Source organism: Mizuhopecten yessoensis, unplaced genomic scaffold (assembly GCF_002113885.1).
Source record: "Mizuhopecten yessoensis strain PY_sf001 unplaced genomic scaffold, ASM211388v2 scaffold10331, whole genome shotgun sequence".
Lineage (NCBI taxonomy): Eukaryota > Metazoa > Mollusca > Bivalvia > Pectinida > Pectinidae > Mizuhopecten > Mizuhopecten yessoensis.
The window spans coordinates 1,474,803-1,500,182 of record NW_018408493.1 but is presented as its reverse complement, the minus strand read 5'-3'; the positions used below and the strand labels follow the sequence as shown (position 1 = coordinate 1,500,182).

At 36.9% G+C, this 25,380-nt stretch overlaps 2 protein-coding genes across 8 annotated transcripts in view; one reads left to right on the top strand and one right to left on the bottom strand.

The window, feature by feature from the left end:
• LOC110460158 (leucine-rich repeat serine/threonine-protein kinase 1-like) overlaps positions 1-18,020 on the top strand; it is a 66,097-nt gene extending 48,077 nt beyond the window's left edge. For 3 of the 5 annotated variants that reach the window (XM_021512900.1, XM_021512901.1, XM_021512902.1), the window contains 16 exons: positions 397-497; positions 1,219-1,338; positions 2,100-2,270; positions 3,644-3,845; positions 4,693-4,947; positions 5,852-6,146; positions 7,566-7,844; positions 8,370-8,596; positions 9,308-9,855; positions 10,911-11,168; positions 11,761-11,985; positions 12,850-12,978; positions 13,824-14,015; positions 14,276-14,437; positions 15,173-15,298; positions 16,693-17,874. In XM_021512900.1, the coding sequence (XP_021368575.1) occupies positions 397-497; positions 1,219-1,338; positions 2,100-2,270; positions 3,644-3,845; positions 4,693-4,947; positions 5,852-6,146; positions 7,566-7,844; positions 8,370-8,596; positions 9,308-9,855; positions 10,911-11,168; positions 11,761-11,985; positions 12,850-12,978; positions 13,824-14,015; positions 14,276-14,437; positions 15,173-15,298; positions 16,693-17,859 (4,457 nt within the window). In that variant the 3' untranslated portion in view covers positions 17,860-17,874. Of the gene's footprint in view, positions 1-396; positions 498-1,218; positions 1,339-2,099; positions 2,271-3,643; positions 3,846-4,692; positions 4,948-5,851; positions 6,147-7,565; positions 7,845-8,369; positions 8,597-9,307; positions 9,856-10,910; positions 11,169-11,760; positions 11,986-12,849; positions 12,979-13,823; positions 14,016-14,275; positions 14,438-15,172; positions 15,299-16,692; positions 17,881-17,933 lie in introns of those variants that run through there. The other 2 variants (XM_021512899.1, XM_021512898.1) reach the window with 2 other exon arrangements.
• A 295-nt stretch (positions 18,021-18,315) lies between these two features.
• On the bottom strand, positions 18,316-22,662 carry LOC110460175. 3 transcript variants are annotated; one of them, XM_021512932.1, is made up of 7 exons: positions 20,586-22,662; positions 20,309-20,530; positions 19,788-20,262; positions 19,641-19,707; positions 19,400-19,406; positions 18,837-19,319; positions 18,316-18,354 (listed from the first exon to the last, which is right to left on the bottom strand). In XM_021512932.1, the coding sequence occupies exons 2-7, from the start codon at positions 20,457-20,459 to the stop codon at positions 18,335-18,337; spliced, it is 1,203 nt and encodes a 400-aa protein (XP_021368607.1). In that variant the 5' UTR covers positions 20,460-20,530; positions 20,586-22,662; the 3' UTR covers positions 18,316-18,334. The 3 variants fall into 3 exon arrangements, with proteins under 3 accessions (XP_021368607.1, XP_021368608.1, XP_021368609.1); XM_021512933.1 differs by having other exon boundaries at positions 19,788-22,662; XM_021512934.1 differs by having other exon boundaries at positions 19,641-19,817; positions 20,356-22,662.
• Positions 22,663-25,380: the final 2,718 nt, after the last annotated feature.

The following is a 25,380-nucleotide window of genomic DNA, read 5'->3' as shown; positions in this document are numbered from 1 at the left end:
AGAGGTCATTAAGATATTTTTCTGTAGGAATTTGATGCATGATCCAATTTTTCAGACTGTGTATGTTTTTTTCGTGAAATTACCATCACTTTCTGAAAAAAAAAAAACTTCCGTATCCGAAACTCAAATGTCCAGCCTTGTTTCAGAATATAAATATTTTGGATTACCAAAGTTTGGATGACCAAGCTTTACAGATTCAGTGGGGTTAAGGTTGTCAAACTTTTATCAGCCTGCTACTTGAAAAATCTTACTTTAACCTGCAGTTAACGGTTGACAAACCTAATATGCAGTGGTCGAAGAACAACAGAATTTAGTGATAATTTATTATAAATATCTGTTGGTGATGGATTGTTGCTCAAAAACTTTGTACTGATTTCATGGTATTAACATTCACAGATTCTTGCCAGAGGACAAAGGACACCATCATGGGTCTGCAGCACGAACTAAGGAAGAGCAAACCATACAACAAAATCAAGCTCGTCATCCTGGGCAAGAAGGTACAGTGAGCGATCCCTAACCCTTCCAGTGAAGCTGTAGTTACGTAATCTATGAATATCATAATGTTTCTTACTCTACTAGTAAACGTAGTAGGAAGATGGGAAGTTTTTTCCCTTGAAGGGAATCGTATTTATAAATAGCAAAATCTGAGGGAAATATATGATTCACTGAGGGAAACAAAACTTTGTATCTCCCTAATACCAGGAGAATAATTGTTTGTTTTACTAAAAGAGAGACAGCTTACAAAGGGAATACATTATTTTCATCAGTTTAAAAAAAGCAAGTAATAGGGACAATAATTTTACACCAAATGTGGGCCTATGCTCCCAGGAGATGTTCAATGTTTTGCCAACGAGTAATGTAATTTGTTCAAATGAATCAGACACTTTGTTACATACAGATGTTTTACTGTATATCAGATGAAATTATATCACGTTAAAACCATGAATATTTTTAAAAATTAAAGGAAGACAAAGAAAATTTCTTATTAATCTCAAAATAAACAGACGGTTTTATTTTAAAAGAATTTTCTATTTTGATCAATAAGTTATTGAAAAAAGTTCTTTCTAGCCATGTTGAACCAGTACTTATAGCTGGCCATGTGATATCAGATGTACAAATAAACACACAATGATGTCATGTTTTCCAACATCACCATGGAAACACACTGAATGAGATTAAGGCTGTATCCAGCATTGTAATTTACACAACTATTACCAGGATAAAGGGAAGACAACTCTATCTGGACTACTGCACGGAAATAAGATTGCTTTATTTCATGGGGATGGAATACACAGATGTGAAATGAAGCTGCCCGGTTCAGGAAACCAGTTGTTTAAGGTTTGTTCAAACTCTGATATTGTAAAATATCTCTTTTTTGTAGATTTGTGATTGACAATTTCTGTTTGACAGCAAAAGTAATTCAATAACTGTTATATTGCATTAATTTTGGTTAATTTTAAGTAGCCACCTGGCTGAAATTCAAATAAAAATGTGATCAGATGCTCTCAGTGTTAATTATAATTATATGATACTCCCATGGTCCTGACACAAAATCCAAGATGGCCCTTGTGACATTTGATTGGTTGAGATATTTTCAACTTTTCACGTTCCAACAGGTTTATTGAAGTTTTTAAACTTTGTAAGAAAATGGAGGAACAATTAATTCAAATGTAGGCAGCTAATGTCTACGGTTGAACCTAACTCATTGCTGCAGAATTCAAAATTTGAAGTATCACTTATGACTTTTACAAAAATCACAGGTGTAAATACAGGCCCATTGGGCCGTCTGTCTTCTATCTCGTACTCATCTTAATACCTATTTAGAAAATTACCCTTAATGATTTCCAATTCAATAAAAAGCATCTCTTCTGCAGAATTAATTAATTATTACTAATTAAAACAGGTCTTCTAACCTTCAAAAAAAAAGAAATCTTTTCCAAAATATTAATTTTTCCAAATTTTCTGCAGATATGCATTCTAAGGAAAATACTATCACTAAAGAAACAAAACACTCTCTCGATTGTAAATTTAAGGTAATGATAAAGGCACAGTTTGTAAAATGAAGTTATTCATACAGTAGATACATCTATATGTTACAGCGCCCCAACAGTGAAATCACGTTTTCCGTGTGGGATATGGCATGTTCCGATCAGTACATTCCCTCTCAGCAGTGTTTCTTCACCCGGAACTCGCTCTACATCCTCGTCTGGGACATCTGGTCCCTCAAAAACGAACTCGACAAGCTCGGACACTGGCTCTACAGCATTGAGGTGAGTGAACTGTTCTTGTGAACTGATACTGTGAACTGGTACTGTGAACTGGTACTGCATTTGAGGTCGGTTGTGAACCATTATACTTGTAGTACTTTGATGAGTTATGTATATATATGTACTGGTTTAATCCATTTTAACCCCTGAAGACACATTTGAACTCCTCCAACTCAAAGGTTGGAATAGTTCATTATGAAATTTCAGGGGTGAATGAGTTAATGTACTGGCTCTACGGTATATAGGTGGGTCATGAACTTGCTCTAGTACTGTATGGTTGTGGGTTTGAACTGACACTACTGCAATCCCTTTGGTCGTGAATCAGGTGGCCAAGTGGTTAAGGGGTCTGACATTCTGCTACCACTAGCACTCGACCACTTTGTCGCGGGTTAGAGACCGATGTGGGGCAGTTTCCAGGTACTGGCCATTGGTAGGTGGGTTTTCTCCGGGCTTCCACCCATCACCAAAACCTGGCACGTCCTTAAATGACCAAAGATGCTAAAAGGATGTAAAACGCAACAAACCAAAACCAATTTGTTGTAAACTAACAATATTGTTGGATTGTGAACTGTATGGCATAATGGTTGATTAAGAATGTGTGTAGACCATCCATTTTAGAATCAGTATAAACTACAATAAAGAAAATGGTTGATAAAAATTTTTTCAGTCAATGTCATGAACTGTAATATCAAAAGTTTTACTTCATACAGAAACAATGTACGTATTAAACGTGTCGCAACGTTTCTAGACCGACTGGTCCCTTTGTCTGTAATGGCTTGACAATGAGTATCAAGTAAAACTTTGATGTATGCAGGTAACATATTTTCAAACTGATGAATTTTATTGAAGTCATGAACTGTACTTTCAAATTATCTTATCAAATGGTTGATGGAAGGGGATTTTGTCATGTGTTTATCTATCCGTTCAGCTGTCTGTCCATCAGATTTTTCATTTCTTTCCCTTTAAGTCAGTCCAACTCAAATCTCAAAAAGAAACTTTTTTTGGCGATAGCATTTTCTTTGTGATTGATTTTCAGGTCAAAAAGTCAGAGGCCCAGGTGATTTTACCTATAAATAGAAAATTTTGTTTTTGAAAAATATGTCAATACTCAAACATCATACATTGCTTAATATTGACAAAAGGGCTTTTCTTTGATTGCAGATCTTTAGAAAAAATGGCAACTTAAACTTTAAGCAGAAAATCTTGAACAGTAAAAATTATCCAAATTCTGTAATCCCTGTACTTTAAGGATCGTAAAAGGATTAATGTGGTAGGAGATATCTCTTTTGTTTTCAAATTTTGAGAGCGATTTTGTTCCATGATGATAATTTTCAACACTGTCCAGTATTGTGTAATCCTATACCGATATATTCCAGGCCAGGACTCCAAACTCCAGAGTCATCCTAGTCACCACATTCTTAGACAAGGTCCATTTAACGAACGCTGAACGTGATGAGAAGGTGTCGGATATCCTCAAGCTGGTGATAGACCGCTACGGACCCAGAAGTTCCAGCAGCCATCTCTGTAGCCATCTTGACCTCAACAACATCGTACCAGTTTCCTGTACGACCAAGGAAGGTTGGTGGTACATTCAATGAGGTCATGCCCATAAAATAGGACCTCCACGATAGTGATGGGCTGATGATCGATTATAATTGAATATTGATTGGTTTGCCCTTCTGATTCGGATTTTCGTTTACAAATTCCATAAACGATATAATGGGTTCATCATTGAAATGAAAGTATTTAAATGTCTTCCATGTAAAGTATGCTTTAAAACTCATACATTGTTATGAATTATACTACATGTATATGATCGATAAAAAGGCATAAAGGGTGCTTGATATCCATTCATTATAACAGAACCAAACCTAATGTATAGTTAATAACTCTGTGTATTGATGTGATTATAGTGGTGTTCTCACTTTATTTGGGTATTCAGTCCCAAAATATTATAAACTGATTATGCACTTGATCATCGATTTACATCGGTTTACTACTTTCGATAACAAACTGATTATTGATTATGATTTTAAACTGATTGCCCATCACTCTCCACAATGTCAAACCTGTGTTATTTTTTAAAATTTTAAAATTTGATTTTGACTATTCTCCCTAGGATATATTTGTTCAGATATATTGTAAAGAAAAAGTAAAATGATAATAGTGATTATGTTGTATACTTCATTTTATATTTTTTATTTCAATGTGTTTGTTTGCTAAATAAAAACATTTAGAAAAATTTAAATATTCAAAAATTGTCTTAAATCAAATTCAATCGATACCTTTTCAAATAAAACAATCGACAATAAAAATGCACTTGGCCATTCCAGTTTCTACAGGTTCTTTCCAACACTTCCAGCCCAAATTGTTTTTACCATCGTTTTTATTAATTTAAAATCATCAAAGAAATCTTTTTCTCTAGGAATCCCGCTGTTGAAACAGAAGCTGTTTGAGATTGCCTCCAATATGTATGATCCTATGAAGGGCTTGGGCAACGGTCGTCTGCTCACTCGTAAAGTACCGCTGTCCTACCTATCGGTAGAGAAGGCAGTCGAACAGAAACTGGCAATAAAAGTGAGCAAAGGAGACCCCCCATTTATAGAGGAAGAGGAGTTCCAGGCGTTGATCAGGTCAATTCCTAACAACGACATCACTACAGAAGATGATATAAATGCAGGTAAGGACACCACATAACGTTTTTTGTTCGCAGACGGACATTTTAGTCTTCTCTCATTTCACTGAGCTTGCTTTGTTATCAAAACAAATATTTTCAGCTTATCAATCAATCTGGATAAATGGATAAATTTACTTAAAAATAAACATATGAAGCAGAACTAGACTGGGTCAATCGTCGGTGACCAGATAGTTCAGTTGGTAGAGCGTCTGTCTAGAGTTTGGAGGGTCCCAGGTTGGAACCCTGACCTGGCCATGCATTTCTCTTTCTCCTGTTACAAAAATTATATTGGGATGACTTATTATAAGGAAAACGAAGAACAATAAACTAGATTTATTTAATCTTTTCTTGAATTTTCTAATTGAGGTAAGAATTGTGCAGATATTCATTTGAATTTTTTTTTTTGTTAAGACTCTCAAAAAACTGTGAAACAAACTTTTAGCATAGAATACCTTTAATCCTCTAGGATTCTCACAGGTAGAATATAGTACATGTATGATTATTTTAACTCAAAGAATAATTGCATTTGGTACACTTAGTCATCAAGCCACCTGGAAAAATTACCGTACAACGATTCATCATCTGGAGGTGCTGGGTGAGAGATCACATGATCACTTAATAAGTGATGAAATTTCATTTCCTCAGAACCTGGTTCTATTGTTTACAAAGCCATATCGTGAAAACAGATTGTAAAATTTGGAGGCTTAATGTCAAAGGTTAAGGTCACAGATCATTTCAACATTAACACAATTAAAAAAAAATGAAATTTACACACCAGAGTATATGGTCGCATACCATATTCACAAACAAATACAGAAGAAGACGGCAAAGTTAAGTTTCAGATTTGTAAAGGAAAACTGAAGCGTAACTCAAAACCTAACTCAATTACTTTTATTTATTACTCCAGTGACCCAGTTTCTGGTGGAGACCGGCTCACTGCTTCACTATCATGATCAGTTGCGGGGCCTGAACACGATGTACATCCTTGATCCCTCATGGCTGTGTGACCTACTTGCTAAGGTTCTCATTGACGATGATGACTGTGGTTTAGATGGCCAGATAGGCCGAGACGGGAAGATCCACGTCGCCGATATAATTACCAGATACAGGAACGACGATAGATTCCCAGATGAGTACATTGGCCAGTACCTGCAGCTGCTGGAGAGGTTCGAGATCGCCCTCTCGGTCGACAATGGCAAAAAGTATGTTGAAATCAGACTACTTGAAATAGGGGGTTAATTATCTCTGTTGCAAGTCAATCATTATATTGCCTCCTAAATCGGAGTGAAATATGATATCAAGATATTTTTCTGTCTGTTGCTCTAATTTTGTGACTGAAACTAGTCTTGCAGTGTTTGACCAAATCTTTTGAGATTATTCATGAAATCGTGACCTGATGCTCAAGCCTGGATTTTGTGCTCAAACCAACTTTCTTTTAACTCACTTAAATCATGTCAAACAATCATGTTCACAATCACAACAATTGTTTTGGTAATTTTTAGCTCACCTGGTCCGAAGGACCATAGTTAGCTTATGCCATACCGCAGCGTCTGTTGTCCGTCCGTCGTCCGTCCGTCAACTTTTCCTTTAAAACGATACTACTTGTCCTGAACAGCCTAGTAGATTTTGACCAAATTTGGTCTGAAGCATCCTTAGGCAAAGGGCACTCAATTTTGTATAAACGGAGGTTGTGGCCCCCCCTTGGGGCAGAGGAGTGGGGCCCAATAGGGGAAATAGAGGTAAAACCTTTAAAATTCTTCTCCTACCATAGGTATTATGGGATTTTATCCCAATCAGATCTGTAGCATCCTTGGGACAAAGGGACTCAATTTTGTATAAATGGTGGGTGTGGCCCCCCAAGGAGCAATAAAGTAAAACCGAAACCTCACTCAATTACTTAAATTATTACACCAGTGACCCAGTTTCTAGTGGAGACCAGCTCGCTACTCCATTATCATGATAAGTTGCTGGGCCTGAACACGATGGGGACTAGATTTTGTATAAATGGAGGGTGTAGCCCCTGTTGGTACAGAGATACGGAGCCCAAAAGGGGAATTTGAATCTTTAAAATCCTTCTTCTTCAGTTACCATTGGAGGGATTTTATGTAATAAGAACAATTTCCAATGGTTGCTTTATTATCCATGTGAGCGATGCAGACCCTCTGGGCCTCTTGTTAGAACTTTTGAACACAATTTGGAAAAAAAATGACAAAAGAAGACAATTCCTTCACAAATTGTTTAAATTGTTTAAATCAAAAAAAAGAGAACCTTGTCTTCTACCTGACCAGTGAGGGGAAGAAGGTTTTCACATGTCAACAAGAAACAAGAAACCTAGCAGTTAAAATATCAGAATTGTTTACAACAGACTTATTGCATCTTCTCAGCAGTGCTTCCCCTTCACCAATATGTTGTGTGTGTATTTCATTTACTGGTCTTCCTCGGGATGGAAAAGGCTCTTTAGTATTGGGTGTTTCAAAATCAACAAAAAAAACGATCCAACTCAGTTGAATACATAAATATGTCATTAAAATTGAAATCAACTTGGCTGTTTGCTATGGATATTAAGTTTTCAGCATGTGTTTGTGCAGATTGGCAAAACATTGCACCTATTGTCATTTCAGGTTGTTTATCCCGGGCCGTTTGTCACAAAGTCCAGCTCTGCAGTTTCACTCGCAGGAGTTCAGCGGTACAAATGTGTATCGGCTCTATCAGATGGCATTTATCCCAACTGGATTCTGGAGCCGCCTCTTGTCGCGAATAATGGCACGCCTACAACTGCTCGAGCAGCCGAATTGGGTATTCCAGTCATCGATATCAGGCGGAAATCCGTCAATGACTCGAACTGTTTGTCAAAGCCGTCTGCAGCACACTGTGGTGGGAAGGCAGTTCTCAGGGCATTTGTGCGTATTTATTTCAATAAAACATTAATCATATACTGTACACCTGGAAATTCTCACTGCAGTTAAATTTTTCGCCTTCCATAATGAGGGCGAATTTACCATTGCAGCAAATGTTTATAAACAATATCATATGGATAGTGTTTAAATGTACAGGCAAATTTTATATTTGGTGAAAATGGATTTTACCATTACAGAGCGAAATTTTTGACTGGGCAAAACTTTCCCAGAATACAAAAAACGCAATGTTAAAACTAAACTGAAAACTTAAAATATTGTGGAATCTTGACTCTAACTGACTTTGTTAAAGGTAAGTTCTTATTATTATATAATGTGTAAAGGGCTTTTTATGATTTTGGCCAATTTTAGCCCCCAAATCCATCAAAATTCAAAACCTTTGAGCTTTAATTAATTTAGATCACCGTTTCCTTTATATTGAATATTTCCGAAATACTGCTATGAAAAGATTTTTTTTTCAAAAATGGTTGCTATGGTATTGAGATAAAATTTGACCTCTTACCTTGATAGAGGTGGCCTGCACATCAAGAAAAAAGACATGATCTACTGGCAAGATGGCATGTGCACGAGACACACCACGGGATACTTCAAGCTCGAGACGATTCGCTTGCCCCAGGGGAGGGAGAAGCCTTCCAAAATGGGTATTCTGGTCACGGTCCATTCCACAGAGGATGAGTTCTCTATCATGGGAACCATTGTGGACGAAATTGACGATCTTTTGACTGACCACTATCCAGGTATGGCTAAAGACCTCAACTTCCACCTCAGATATTTTGATATCCAGGGCTTTTTCAGGGGTCATTTTGGAGCAAATTCTTTGGAATCATTTCCAATGAAAAATGTTTCTAATATTCACCAAAATCTATTTGAAATTTTTCTTACTACAAAACAGAAACAAATGAATTACCTTTCATATATAGGAATGTTTTTAAGTCTTTAAGATGATATTTGCAAAAGAAAACCCAGACTTGAAATAATTCCTAAAATTCCCAATTTTGTTTATCACAACAAATTTGTCCTTCTAAAGCCAATTAGCCTCATTCCCAACATAGTAGTGTGAATAAGGCCTGGTATCATTTGGTTGATATTTTGAATTACGACTTTTAAAGTTTTTTTCCTGCTTATGAATAATCATGATAAATATGTTTTACTTTCAGACCTGCAATAATACCTAGGCATTCTGCACACAACTCAATAATTATTATTGTGAAATCACTCATTTTCGTGGGGTTGTTAGTTCTGTCCACAAATTCATGGATCAATGAATTAATTACAAATTTGATATAAAGCAATTCTCGGTTTGAGTTTGTTCGTAATCCACAAATTCATGTACCCCCCTTAGATGTTTTGTCGGGAAACCACAAAACTGTGGCCCCAGGAAAATATCTGATTTCACAGTAGTAACTGTATTTAATGAAATAAGGGCGGTACTATTTGTTTATTTCTAGGTCTGTTGGAATGGGATGAGTCCGGCGAGCCACGAGTCCAGAGATATGCTCTGTGTCCACGCTGCTATGATATCTCCTCGTCGTCTCTCCCTTCAGCCCTTGACCATTTTACAGTAGAACACTGTTCGCGTGTGGTCCTCACTGAGGACACTATATCATGTAAGACTGGGGCACTCATTCCACTTGAACAGCTTGTACCAGAGCTTTTCATCAAGGAGATTCCGCAGGAGTACCACATGGATCAGACCCGTTTGAAGGTGCAGCAAGATACCATTCTAGGTCGAGGGGTCAGTGGGTCAGTATACAAGGGTAAATACGGCAACGTTGATGTAGCGGTCAAGTTTTATCATGGCATGCCAACTGCTTTGCCATCTTCCGGACCTGACAGCATGGATAGTGGGCAAGACTCTTGGAAAAGGGCTCCGAAAAATCCATCACCATATACATCTAGTTCCGATTATCAAGATGAAGCAAATCCATACGGAAACTACAAGGACCTGTCTCAGGGCAAGGCTAATTTGGATAATGATGAGGAGAACAGTCTGAAGGTTTGTTGATGGTCTTAGGGTTTCAGGATAGATTTGTTGGTGCCCTTCAATAATGCACAGTGATTTAAATGTCTCAGAACTGCAAAATGTTCATTTCCAAATTTCCTAATTTTATTTTTGAACAAACATCAGGAAATCTCCAAGTCTCGTCTGCATTGGGAGAGGTCTCCTTAAGGATCCTCGTACCACTGCCAAGAACTGTAACGAAGTGTTTGAAATATTTTTTCCGACATGACGACCGCTTCGATAAATCATTTCTGAAAAGAAACCCATACCTTACCGGACTTTTATGAGAAATAATATAGATGAAATAAACCAAATGTAATCAACAAAAGTATTTAAGAAATGAGCAGTCTAGACTAGGATTCGAACCCTGGACTTCAGATTGTAATACTATCGCTCTAACCGATTGGGCTACCTGCAGGTCTTGTCCCAACTGTGCTACAGTTACATAAATGTATATTCGAAAGGAAGTTAAAGGGGAGGTAACTCTATATAGGAAAAAACCAGTGCAGTGATATGGGAATCTGTCTTTAATGATGTCATGGTTTCAATTTAGATGTGAAATTTAACCATATTAGGATCTTGATACCAACTTAAGATGCCCAACAAGGACAAAAACCTCATGTTTTATTGCATTATCAAATATTTCAATATTTGACGTTGGGTTCGAATGACGTCACACTTGACAACAAAGCAGAGGGCCATTTTGGATTAAGGCTCCTCTATGCAGTTCTACCGTTTTCTATTATTGTCTGGTAGGATTTGCTGGCATCAACGTAATTTACTATACGCTGGTGTGTCAATTACTTCAATGTTTTACCAGAGATGTACAAAACCAGCCATTTAATTCTACCGTCACTTCATCTGCAGCTGAACAGAAAATCTGCGGCAGTAAATAGAGAATACAAGTTTGATTGGTCAATATCAAATTGATACTGGTGAAGATATAACATTTCAGTGAAGATATCAGTTTTTAACACCCTGATAATTTTTGATATTTCAGCAGCAAAAATGTAATAAATTCTTTCATTCAAAAATATTTACTACTGTAGGCATGGAGGTCTTTTATGGAGATGAGGCAGGAGGTGGCAGTGACAAGCAAGCTTCACCATCCCTGTGTAATTTCTTTCATCGGTATCTGTGTCAAACCTAAGTTGCTCATGTGTCTGGAGTTCGCTGCCCTTGGCAATGTTAGGAACGTCCTCGACAAAGCGAAGGTCAACAGAAAACCGTTCAACAAACATCGTGACCGTGATAAACGGTTCAAAATGATCTTGAGCAAAGACCTCACCTTCAAGATGGTATTTCAGGTAACATTTTCCTTTGTCTTTGTTAGTTTGACCTCTGCCTTTACAGTGACCTTAACTTGAACTCAATATTTTGTGTCATGCAAATATTGCTTTCATTTAAATATCTATGTTTTAAAATAATATTGGCAACAAAACCCTTCCTTCATTTCTGTATAAAGTAAGAGCATGGAATAGAGTACAGACTCAATTTATCCAGCTACATCTAATCCTTGGTTTTTAACACCATTCAGCTATTAAACAGTTTAAGAAAAGTAAAAATTGTCCTAGCAATCTTGTAATTCAGATTTTATTTTCTGGAAACAAAGGTAGTACATTTTCTTCAGATTATCGAGATGGCCACTAAAATTTGAAAGAAATTTTGAATGGCTGATGTATCATCAGCTTCGTATAATCAAAATTATCTTGTGTTTGATTTGTTGAAATTGTAAGGTGAGTTTCTCTTATGATCTAATATTTAATGCTGATAGGACCAGGTATATTTTAAGTTTATGAAATCTCTTCCTGTGTTAAGTAAATAACAGTGCCCTTTTAAATATTTGGCTCAAAATGTGTAAAATGATAAAATTTGATATATTTTACAAAAAAAACCCAGATCGCCAGTGGCCTTCAGTATCTCCACAAGCATGGAATCATTTACCGCGACCTCAAGTCCGACAACATCCTGGCCACAACACTCGACCTTGCTGCCCCTGTCAATGTGAAGCTATCGGACTATGGAATCTCAAAGTTCTACAGTACGGGCGGTACTCTTGGACTTGTGGGCACCCCTGGCTACCAGGCCCCAGAAATCATGGATGCACAATTTTACGATGAAAAAGTAAGTTAAAATCTGCTTTTTGCTATTCTATTCCAGTATGTAGGTTGATTTTGGTACAGGATAAGAACACTTAAGTCATTATATATACAGGTGCATGGCTGACTATACGTTGGTACGCAGGTGAGTTTCCCAAATTTTTCAAAGAGAAAAACAAAACAAAAACACTGCTTGTTGTAATCCCTTGTAATTGTACCCTTGGACCCCTCACGAAGGCCCTATCCTGGAACCGCTTCTAAATGAATCCACTCCGATCAAGGGCTAGCTATGCCCCTGATATTGATATAAATTTAATCATTAAATTAGAGTGTTATTCATTTTGTCTGCTATCCTGTTCCATGTTATAGGACCATAACGTGGAACAAAATACTGTGTTATGTTTATAATAGTCTTACTTAAAAAGGTGAATATTATTGAATCATTATGGCTTTTTTGCTTATCTGCTCGCTAGTGCGGAAGAGAATAGCGATCCGGTAGTTAGTCGGTCCCGTGGAGATATCACTATACGCCTGTGTTATGGTCTCGTAACAAGGAACTGGTCTTGGTAGTGTTATATAGTGGCAATGCAGAGCAAATGTAAATTATATTTTGATACATGTTTTAAAAAAACCTCCAAATTTACAAATTAGTGCATTTTATATTACTACCACAATTTCATGCATTTTAGATTTAACGGTTATTATATTGATTGCATTATAAATTATACACACTGGTATGTTGTACTTATCTAAAATTATGGTAACATGCATTTTGGAAAAAAATACTTCATTAAAAACATTTCTTGCGTGAGTGTTTTTTGTTTTTGCTATTTTGTCTTGATTAACTTCTATACCTTTGAAAAGTAATGAGTTGTAATTGTCTTTGCAGGTGGATATCTTTTCATTTGCAATGGTCATCTATGAAGTGGTGTCGGGAGAAAGGCCTTATGGAGAGCTAAGCAACATTGGTCAAATCACCATGGCAATCAAGCAGGAAGGAAATCGTCCAAGTCTTAAGGTAATAACCTTTTAAATCGCCTATAATTAGACCTAAATAACCTTGATTTCAGAACAGGACATGTGAAACCTTCCAAAAGCCACTTCTATATCAAAATTTGTTAGAGAAGGGAAGATGTGTTACCTGTGGTACAGGAGGGGAGACAACTGTGTGTTACTGGAAGGGAGATATCAATGTGTTACAGGAAGGGAGATAACCGTGTTAAAGGAGGGGAGATAACTGTGTTACAGGAGGGGCGGTCACTGTTGTCTAACTGGAAGGGAGATATCTATGTGTTACAGGAAGGAAGATAACCATGTTAAGGGAGGGGAGATAACTGTTATGGAAGGGGGGATAACTGTGTGTTACAGGAGGAAAGGTAACTATGTTACAGGAGGGGAGATAACTAAGTCACAGGAGGGGAGATAACTATGTTACGGAAGGGGAGATAACTGTGTATTGCTGAAGGGGAGATAACAATGTGTAACTAGAAGGGAGAATTCTTTGTTGAAAGAGGAAAGATAACAATGTGGTGTAGGGTTTGGGGATGGTGATTGGAAAACTATGTGTCACTGAAGGGGAGATAACTGTATATGTTACAAGAGGAGATAAATGTGTTTAAGATGAAATAACTGTGTTACCGAAGGGGGGAGAAACGTATATGTTACAAAAGGGTAGATAACTGTGTTTAAGATGAGATAGCTGTGCTACAGGTGGGGAGATAACTGCATTCATACGAGTTGTAATTGTCATTTGAGGGGAGACAACTATGTTACAGAAGAAGAGACAACTGTGCATTATGAGATAGGAGAATATTTTACCATTACAGGAAACAAATGATACATAAATTTCCCTCTTTATTTTAGAACTACAATTTTGACACACGTTTCCCACAGTTAGAGGAATTGATGGAAACTTGTTGGAAGGACAAGGGGACTGACCGACCATCTGCTCTGGACATTGTGGCAGGCAGTTTACACCATGTCCACTTCCTGTGTAAACACAAGCAGTTTAACACACGCCATGCGGAAATAGACTTGCTTGCCCCTGTCACAGATGTAGGTGACATTAAGTATTCCTTATACAGTTGTTTACATTATTTTTGTGCATGTTTATTGTCACTTTTCTATTTTGTTTTCAAGATTTTTCATTGTTTAAACATTTTGACTGTTACAAGAAAAACATAATGCAATATGGTATAATTCTTTTGTAATGAATTATGATAATGTAATATACACACCAGTTAAATAGCTCTATTTTTAAGTGGCATCTTCATAACCTTACAAACATTGTTTATAGTATAAGGGATGTGTTTTAGGGGGAGAAAAATCTGGTCTGGCTTTGGGAGGGGACAGACACGGACAGGGCCTACACCATCGTGGACCTGATAAGCTGTACCTATCATGACAAAAAGCCCCTTGCTGGCCCAACGGTCACCTGTATGTGTAAGGTGGACCAAGAGGTGTGGCTTGGCACAGATGTAAGTAACCTTGGTAACATAGGATACACTCTGTTGCTCCATTTCTGCTACCAAATAAAAAGATCTTAAGGAATCCCGTACCACCGTTGGAAGAATGTAATCAGCATTGTAAACTCTTTATCAAGCACTACTAGAGCGTTGATAAATTGATAAATCATGGCAGGAAAAACAAAAGCATACCATGTGGAACTGTAATGAAAGTATAATAAAGTTTAAATGATCAAAAATAATCTTAGTATAAAAATAAAATAGGGGACCAGGATTAGAAAATTTGATCTGCGATCATTATACTGCACTCTAACCAATTAATTCCGGTCACATTGTGCTACATTCATACTGTAAGTCTCATTATTTTGGCGCTCTCAAAGTTTATCGTATAATCAAAATTAACTGATGAGCACATTTATGAACTTGTGCATCAAGGAAATATGCAATAGAGACCAACATACAAGAACTCGTTTGGCGCAAAATTTAGTGCAATAAACTGAGCAGAAAATAAGACTATCGCTCAAATATGTACGTTTACAGTATCCAACAGGGAATTAAGGGGAGGTTACTGCATATAGGAAAAACTACAGTGGAATTCTCTAGTGTTTTGCTTGCAGTTAGAAAGGAATTCTTAGGCTCACCTAAAGTTGAGCGTTTATTCACGTGTCATTCACTTGGCTTATATTTCGTAAGTCATTGGATGCAGCATTATTATCTCATATCCAATTTAACTCGTGAAATCAACAGGTGGGGAGTGACGAGGGGATGATAGAAGTGTGGAAACAACTCACTTCTGGACAGCTCCATTGCCAGGCAACTTTCTCGTGTGACGGCATTCCTACAAATATCCTCTACATCAAAGGCAGATCAAAGGTAAATGTAGTCCAACAAATATCCTCTACATCAAAGTCAGATCAAAGGTAAATGTAGTCCAGCAAATATCCTCTACATCAAAGTCAGTTCAAAGGTAAATGTAGTCCAACAAATATCCTCTACCTCAAAGTCAGATCAAAGGTAAATGTAGTCCAACAAATATCCTCTACATCAAAGTCAGATCAAAGGTAAATATAGTCCAACAATTAAATATCCTCTACCTCAAAGGCAAAACAAAGGTAAAAGTAGTCCAACAAATATCCTCTACCTCAAAGGCAAAACAAAGGTAAAAGTAGTCCAACNCTATTATCTGATGGTAGGCTATTCAAATCGCCCTGCGTCCGTGGTCCGTCCTTTAACAATTCTTGTTATCACTATTACTCATGAAGTACCAGAGGGATCTTTCTCAAATTTTATATGTAGGTTTTCCTTGGTCCCTTGTTGTGCAGGGCAACTTTTGAAACTGATCAGGTAAACAACATGGCTGACAGGCAGCCATCTTGGATTTTGATAGTGAAGGTTTGTTATCACTATTGCTCAGTAAGTACTTGGAGGATCTTTCACAAATTTAAATGTACCAGGTAGGTTTCCCTTGGTCCCTTGTTGTGCAGGGCAACTTTTGGGACTGATCGGATAAACAAAATGGCCGACAGGCAGCCATCTTGGATTTTGACAGTGAAAGTTTGTAATATTTCTCAGGAATAACTTGAGGGATCTTTCTCAAATTTGATATGTATGTTCCCCTTGATCCCTCATTATGCATGTTATATTTTGAGACTGATCATGAAAACAAAATGGCTAAAGGAAGAACTAAACAGATCTTTCTTATATTGCAATGATCGATTCTATTTGTTTCACATTAAGTACTGTACTAGTAAATATGTGAAATGACAAACTCACTTTGAAGGTTGTCTTTTATACACAGCAGTATTAAGTTTGGATCAAAAAGTTACCTTAAGGTGCATTTACTGTTAACATGACTCGATCAAACAGATAAGAGAAAAGAAGAGAAAAGATTGAACTGACAAAGAACAAATAAATATGGTACAATGGTGGGCACCAAGATCCCTCTGGGATCTCTTGTTAAGAGACACATCCTTTACTTCAAAAGCAAAATGTTTAATGTGAACAGAAATTCTTCAAATGTAACTCATATGCAAAACTTAAAAAATTACAGCTAGTTTAAAAGACTTGCTTTCCCTGTACAATGTTGCCTTTGTTTTCTGTGTCTCATATGCTTAATGAACACAAATTGCATAACTGTTTGGTTTGAACATTTAACTTAACTTAATATAAACCTAACCACAAAAAAACATAACCAGGCATCAAATTATATTCTTCAGTTGGGATTATTAATCAATTAGTAAAAATAAAAATCCTATTCCATGTTTCAGACGGAAAAGAAACTGTTCGTAACACTTCACAATGGGAAGTTACGTACATATACAAAAACTTTGCCCTCCAATCGGAAGTCATTACGTACCGAAGTGTCCGGTAGTGGATGGACTTGTGAGCGATTGAGTCAACAGCTTTCTCAGTTCGAGGCCTGTTGTGCCGTGCACGTTGTGTCCAGTAAAGGCGAAGAATTGTGGGTCGGATGTGGCCCAGACATTGTCGTTTACAGTGTGTCTATATCGCTTGTTGAAAATAGGATCCACGTTGCCAAAATGGTTCACGCCTGCATTCCTGAATATGATGAAAGTTTGAGTGTACAGACTCTTGTCCAGGGTGACGGACAGGTATGGTGTTTAATGCGCGATACAGCGTGCGTTGTAGAACTTGACACGGACATGGGCATCGCCACACATATCTACGACTGTGATCTCCAATATCCTCACAAAATGAACACAGTGAAAGAAATCTCTATGGATATTGTTCGAAAAATTGAAGATGGTAATGCCAAAGAAAGTGGTATTGATGACGGAGATGGCGACGATTCAGCAATGAAAAGAGAAACTTCTGCTCCCAAACTGCCGCCCCGTAGGCCCATTTCCGTTATCGAACCTCCCCCCCGCCCTCCACGACAGAGACTTGACAGTGTACCTTCTTTGCCGGTGAAGGTCACACCACCGGACAGGAAAGACTCAGGCTCCACCCTTCCCCCTAATTCAAAGAGGTACTCAATCAGCAATGTGGTCATCAACTCCATCGGGGTTGTCCGGGACACAATCTGGGTCAGCCGTAACCGTGGCGATATCGTCTTCATCTGCACGTCTAACTACAAGTCATTCAAGAAAGGGGAGGTAATCGCTGTGTTAAATTGTAAAGATGAGTTTTGTCAAGATAAGGGAAAAGTGAAAACTGTGCCAAATACTCAAACGGGTCATTGTGTGGTGGAATCCCTGTTATGCGTCAATGACGTCGTGGTGACTGTGGTTCGAGACGACCTGACGTGCTCACATCTTGTCGTCTGGGAAGCCTACAGTTGTGAACAAATTGACAATATTCGGAGATACTGGGAAGTTCGAAGGGCAGAAAGCAAAGGGAAGGCAAAAGTAGTATTTAAAAGACAGAAAAATGTACCCCAGATACCCAGCAACATTTCGAAAGACAATTCATAAACAGTTGTGTGTGCTATCTAGGACTTTGCGTGCTATCTAGGACTTTGTGTGCTATCTAGGACTTTGCGTGCTATCTAGGACTTCCCCAAAGTGTGGTGCTTATTAGATTCAGTTTAGCTGGATTTTGATGTGCCTAATTCATCTTTGTTGTTTAGACTAGGACAACATTTGGTGTCCAGAAATATACTGACAAGTTCCCAGACGACAGCATCGAGACAGAAAGGTTTGCTTAACATTTCTGGTATAATACGGCCATAAACATACCTAGAATGGTTTATCCTCCGTTATATGTCTTACTGACAGTGTGAATGCAATATAAAGGATTTTCTTGTTGTAAAGAAAGATATTTTGTGATATTGTTATATTGATGTGTACTAACCTATATTTGCCAGGAGACATAAAGATTGGTGCCAAATTTGATTCAGAAAACAAGTTTACCATACCGTAAACCTAATCTCTGTTTTTTTGGTATGGTTCAACTTTGTAATTCCTTATGTTTCCAGTTTTTATTATTTTGATGCCATATTCCCTCTTGGTGACAAGAAATCAAGAAAACTAAATTCAATAATGCTGAATTTTTAACACCTGCAGTATATATTGTACTGACTCTGCCATACCACAATATACTGGTGTACCAGTAATATTGTATTGACTCTGCCAAACCACAATATACTGGTGTACCGGTAATATTGTATTGACTCCGCCATACCACAATATACTGGTGTACCAGTAATATTGTATAGACTCTGCCATACCACAATATACTGGTGTCCCGGTAATATTGTATTGACTCTAGCTTCCCTACACCGGTAATATTGTATTGACTCTGCCACACCACAATATACTGGTGTACCGGTAATATTGTACTGACTCTGCCATACCACAATATGCTGGTGTACCGGTAATATTGTATTGATTCTGCCATGCCACAATATACTGGTGTACCGGTAATATTGTATTGAATCTGCCATACACATGTTTCCAGTTTTTATTATTTTGATGCCATATTCCCTCTTGGTGACAAGAAATCAAGAAAACTAAATTCAATAATGCTGAATTTTTAACCCCTGCAGTATATATTGTACTGACTCTGCCATGCCACAATATACTGGTGTACCAGTAATATTGAATTGACTCTGCCATACCACAATATACGGTTGTACCGGTAATATTGTATTGACTCTGCCATCCCACAATATACTGGTGTACCGGTAATATTGTATTGACTCTGGCATGCCACAATATACTGGTGTACCGGTAATATTGTATTGACTCTGCCACACCACAATATACTGGTGTACCGGTAATGTTGTATTGACTCTGCCATACCACAATATGCTGGTGTACCGGTAATATTGTATTGATTCTGCCATGCCACAATATACTGGTGTACCGGTAATATTGCATTGACTCTGCCATACCACAATATACTTGTGTACCGGTAATATTGTATTGACTCTAGCTTCCCTACACCGGTAATATTGTATTGACTCTTCCATACCACAATATACTGGTGTACCGGAAATATTGTATTGACTCTGCCATACCTCAATATACTGGTGTACCGGTAATATTGTATTGAATCTGCCATACACATGTTTCCAGTTTTTATTATTTTGATGCCATATTCCCTCTTGGTGACAAGAAATCAAGAAAACTAAATTCAATAATGCTGAATTTTTAACGCCTGCAGTATATATTGTACTGACTCTGCCATGCCACAATATACTGGTGTACCAGTAATATTGTCTTGACTCTGCCATACCACAATATACTGGTGCCATACCACAATATACTGGTGTACCAGTAATATTGTATAGACTCTGCCATACCACAATATACTGGTGTCCCGGTAATATTGTATTGACTCTGCCATACCACAATATACTGGTATAGCGGTAATATTGTATTGACTCTAGCTGCCATACACCGGTAATATTGTATTGACTCTGCCATACCACAATATACTGGTGTACCGGTAATATTGTATTGACTCTGCCAAACCACAATATACTGGTATAGCGGTAATATTGTATTGACTCTGCCATACCACAATATACTGGTATAGAAGTAATATTGTATTGACTCTGCCATACCACAATATACTGGTGTGCCGGTAATATTGTTTTGACTCCGCCATACCACAATATACTGGTATAGCAGTAATATCGTATTTACTCTGCCATACCACAATATACTGGTTTAGCGGTAATATTGTATTGACTCTAGCTGCCATACACTGGTAATATTGTATTGACTCTGCCATACCACAATACAGTGGTATAGCAGTAATATCATATTGACTCTGCCATACCACAATATACTGGTGTACTGGTAATATTGTATTGAATCTGCCATACACCGGTAATATTGTATTGAATCTGCCATACACCGGTAATATTGAATTGACTCTGCCATACCACAATATACTGGTGTACCGGTAATATTGTATTGAATCTGCCATACACCGGTAATATTGTATTGACTCTGCCATACCACAATATACTGGTGTACCGGTAATATTGTATTGAATCTGCCATACACCTGTAATATTGTATTGAATCTGCCATACACCGGTAATATTGTGTTGACTCTGCCATACCACAATATATTGGTGTACCAGTAATTATGCACCCCCATAGTGTTATACCCAGGTTTCACTGGATCAAACATAAAGTCATGTGACACGATAAAATGAAACTGATCACCTTTGTCATTTATTGTTCTTAAAGTGTTCATCAATATTTTAAGTCATGTAGCCTTTATCATATTTTTATTGTTGATTTTGTCAAGTTGTGATACTATTGTGATACTATATGTGAAAAGTGCTGGAACTGTTTAACCTTTTCACCACTGTAGGTTAAAGGTTAAAGTACATAGGGATGAAAGTGAAGTAAATGTATCATATCTTGAGAAGTGTACAGAGTACAGTTGTTACATGACATGCATGCTATTTATTATTGGGCCTAATTCAGTGACATGATTATTTGTAGACTTTTAACTTTTTTCATCACTATCAAACCACATGCCCCTAAGAGATGATAAAAAAGTAAAACTCACGATGTGTTAATTCCATAAATGTTTACATGTGTCATATTAATGTTCTTAAATTAACATCCTAATAGATATTCCGTTTTATTCAAGGAAAATGAAAGAAATGTATGGAAAAGTTCAATATATTCTTAAAAAAATAGTATAGCCTCTTATACATAACGGCATGTGATGTACAAGGTGTCAATTATGCTAATACAAGTGTTAAACTGTTGAATAAAATTGTTTTATAGTCAGCTTTTAACATTATGGGAAACGCATGGGAACGACACCAGACTTCAAAGCCAGTCAATTCAACTGTCACGCAACCAATAGATTCTTATGATGTACATCAAAGGATCAAACTAATCTTTTCGTCTCATTCACAAGGTGCAGAGAGCAAAAGTGATCATAACCCCTGAAACATTGAGGAACCATTCATCAACAACATGAACATGTTCAGACTACGATTAGTTTAAAGAGTTATAACGCAAACATTTCCACGCACAAAAACTTCCATTTCTTCAGTATTATTGCCTTCAAACATTTCCATACAAAAGGATTGGTCTCGGCATTAAATCATAAACTTCAAGATCGATTCAACAAAGATGTTATTTTGTGTCGTCTGCATAAATACTATAGGTAAACAGTGACTGGGTTTAGGTTGTACCGGATTGTTTCGTTTCTATATACACACACTGCCAGTTGTCAAGGAAATAGATCTGGGTAAATTTTAAATTTCATGGCTCATGCAAGATAAGGAGATCACGAAAGGTAATAAGAATTTTTTCTCACTTCTTCCCTCCCCCTCTTTCTCTCCCAACAATAACTTCCCGAAACAATGATATGATCATGGCTTGCAATGAGTTTAGTGCATACATAAGAGTTTAGGTTACATCAACTTCCTTGTTTCTGATTGGCTAATACATTCCATACAATAACTTATCTAGATATTTATTGAATTCAGCCAAACATTAAGTATCCTTGCAAATATATGCTTGGCACGACGATAGCTTTGATAAATCATTTCTGAAAAGAAATCCATATACCTTGCAGAACTTCCTTGTTTACGATTGGCTGATATAGTCATTGAATTCAGCCATACATTCAATTAGCCTTGCTTAATAACAACACTCGGACCGCGTGATTCAAAGATGACCAGAATCTGTGGACAGTTTGTTGGGTACAGATACTTTCTTGGTTCATATTTGTTGATAACTCCCCAAAAAGTGATTAATTTTAGATTGCTGAATGGGAATGGTTCGGTAGACACATATTACAATGATGATTGTACTACATATCTATGGTCTTAGGTTAACTTGAATGATTGCATTATGCCAATGCACAGACCTGGAAGTTCAAAGATGAGTAGAATATGTGCATATTTGATTAGGACACAAGCACTTCTTTAATTCTGATTGGTTGTCACCTTTAAGGAAAGTATTTTTCTTTTATGTATAGATTTCTATATTTGGTGCGTGTGGTTGTAAATAATGGCAATTAATGCCCACAGTGGCATAGCAAATCTTTTTTTGGAGTGTATGCCTACAGGGGGTCGAGTGTTCGAGGCGCGTAGCACCGGAGGTGGGGGGAGCATGGGAAGGGGAGAAATCCTTTTCAAAGTTTGATTATTATTAACAAGTAAAGTCCGACTTTTTATATGAATAAGATTAAATGTTGTACTTCATTAAGTAGTTTTTGATTTACATCAACATTTCAAGATTTTTCAATGTGTATAGACATAACAACAATATTTTATCAGACTAAAATTTTCAAGATTTTTTTTTTATTCCTTCCTTTTTTATGAATGGAAAAGAAATTATTGAAAAGATATGATTAAAAAAACTCTTAAGCTTATGCTTGAGCATGCAAGCATACATGTATGCAACACCACTGTCCCATGAAAATCCCAAGTTTGAAAATGAAAGAAATATTTGCAAGTTTCTTCTAAATGCTCATGTTTTCACAGACTTTTTTTACTGCATGAACATTGTATTGTATTACATGTACATTGTATTGTATGTACATTGTATTATATGACATTGTATTGTATTGTATTGTATGTGCATTGTATTGTATTATATGTACATTGTATTGTATTATATGTACATTGTATTGTATTATAAGTACATTGTATTATGGGGTTGTTGAGCATGGTTGGAATCTGTATTTGAACAAAATTTCTAGATCTTCTTTTATTCTGACTGGTTTATGATTTCCTGATATGCACAGACAAATAGCATAACAGATATACCAGCAGGCCTAGGGGCCTGTTCGTTTATGCGGAACAACAGGTCGTCCATTTTTAAATGTAACATTTTCGGGAATAAATCCTGGCAGACCTGCAAAAGTTTATACAGGCCTAATGCACAATGCTTGCTTAAGGCTCACCTGAAATCACCATCAGATGACTGAGTCTGACCTTATTACATGAAGGAACATCTCTGGTCCAACCTGTTCAACCGTTTGGACCGCGATAAACGAAAAGAAAACGTCCCAGGTCACTGTGGAGGACATGGATTCCACAATTTTACAAATGTACTGCAATAGAATTTGACTGTGCCTACATAAGTACTGTTACCTGTTTAAATGTGATCATATCGTAATACATATTGTTGTGACATCATCCAATGTCAAGGTCACAGCTATATATAACTAATGCTAGCCAGTATTACTGGCATTCTGTTACCAATGTATGATGTTAATTGTCATGTTAAAATTGAAAGATTTTATAATAAAACTTAAGTAAAGTTTCCTCGTTTTTGTCATTTGTGTAATAAAGGAAAGACTTTTGGATAATCTTCTATCGACTAAGTTCCATTGTTAATAATTGCTTGTTACACAACTTGGGACAAAGGGAATCATGGACAATAGATGGGAACAAGCAACCACATACATCATGATGGTTGGCGAAATAGTGACCAAGAAAAATGTACATGTGAAGGTTTTAAATATGCTGAAAAAACATTCAGTTGTAACAAGGAGGATTTACATGCAATATTTAAAGCATGATTTCTATAAAAAAAAAAAAAAACCTTTATACGCACACTTAAACATGCTACAATGTACTTTCCTGTTTCAGTAATTTATGTTTCAGTGATTTATTTTACAGAAAAAACAGACATTTCTGTTAATGTCACTTTTGACTTTTTATCATTATTTTTTTCTTACGAAACATAGCTAGATGTTAGAAGATATATAATCAATCACCAAATCATGATAATTGGGTCATCAACGTCAGGCAGGGCCCACAGGGTTCCAATAAAAAAACAAGCTAAACAGGAAAATGTTATTTAATGCCTCTTTATTGTTCAGTGTACACGGAAACATCACTTTATGTATCCATGTTTATTTCTGTAAATGTAATATCTAGATCGTCACACTCAGTCTTATTATGATATTCTGTTTATAACATGATCATTGATGTGTGACTTTATGTTGTGTTCTTAGATGTATGACAATCATAATCACATAATGTCCAACACATTTTTTTGAGTTAACTGCATTCATGGAAGAATGACTGCCACAAACTTCTAGTGTGAACACCATAATTTTTGTTATACATGCACACACATTTTACAGAGTGCATATCAACATCATCCTGTCTGTCCTTCTAATCAACATTTGGTTCGTCCACAGGTTCTTTACTAATGATTCTAACCATATTTTCTTAATCTACATACAAATGCTCCTGACATAAATCTCTCTAATCTGGTTGAATTTCAAGGTCATAAATATAAACTCAAGGTCAAAGTCACAGCTACAGGTAGGCACGGTAGTCAAGTGGTAGGACACAAGGCTATTGACCGAAGGGTTGCTTTAAGTTTGAGTCACGTCGCAACAATTTGTTGTATTTTTGAACAAGATACAATCTCCGTTAACTTCGTGCTACGCCTGAACTGTTCAGGCGGAGCCATATAACAGATGATTTTAACAAGATTTAACAATATACTTTACTCTGCTTGTTCCAGTCTACTGGTTGGGCATTGCTAGAATTGTAGAATGCTAGCTGTGAGCACCGAAATGGCAACACCGGCTGTATGCTCCCCAGGGAGTTGAGAAAGATATTGGCTGGTTGCAATGGCCCTATAACCACGGATAATAATTTGTGAACCACTTTGAGACGACCTACGAACTAGTTTATGATAAAGCAGTATTATTTGAATTATTTATATGATCATGTTATAAACAGAATATCATAATAAGACTGAGTGTGACGATCTAGATATTACATTTACAGAAATTTGTGGTGCGGCGTCCGTCGTCCGTCCGTCCGTCCGTCGTCAATATTTTACTTTAAACGACTTCTTCTTAATAACCGAAAGGCCTAGGGTGATGATATTTGGCCAGAAGCAAACTGGGATGAAGGGCTACCAAGTTTGTTCAAATAAATGACCTTCATCTATTTTCAAGGTCACAGGGGTCAAATATGTTAAAAACTTTAAACAACTTCTTCTCAATAACCAAACTGCCCAGGGAGATGATATTTGG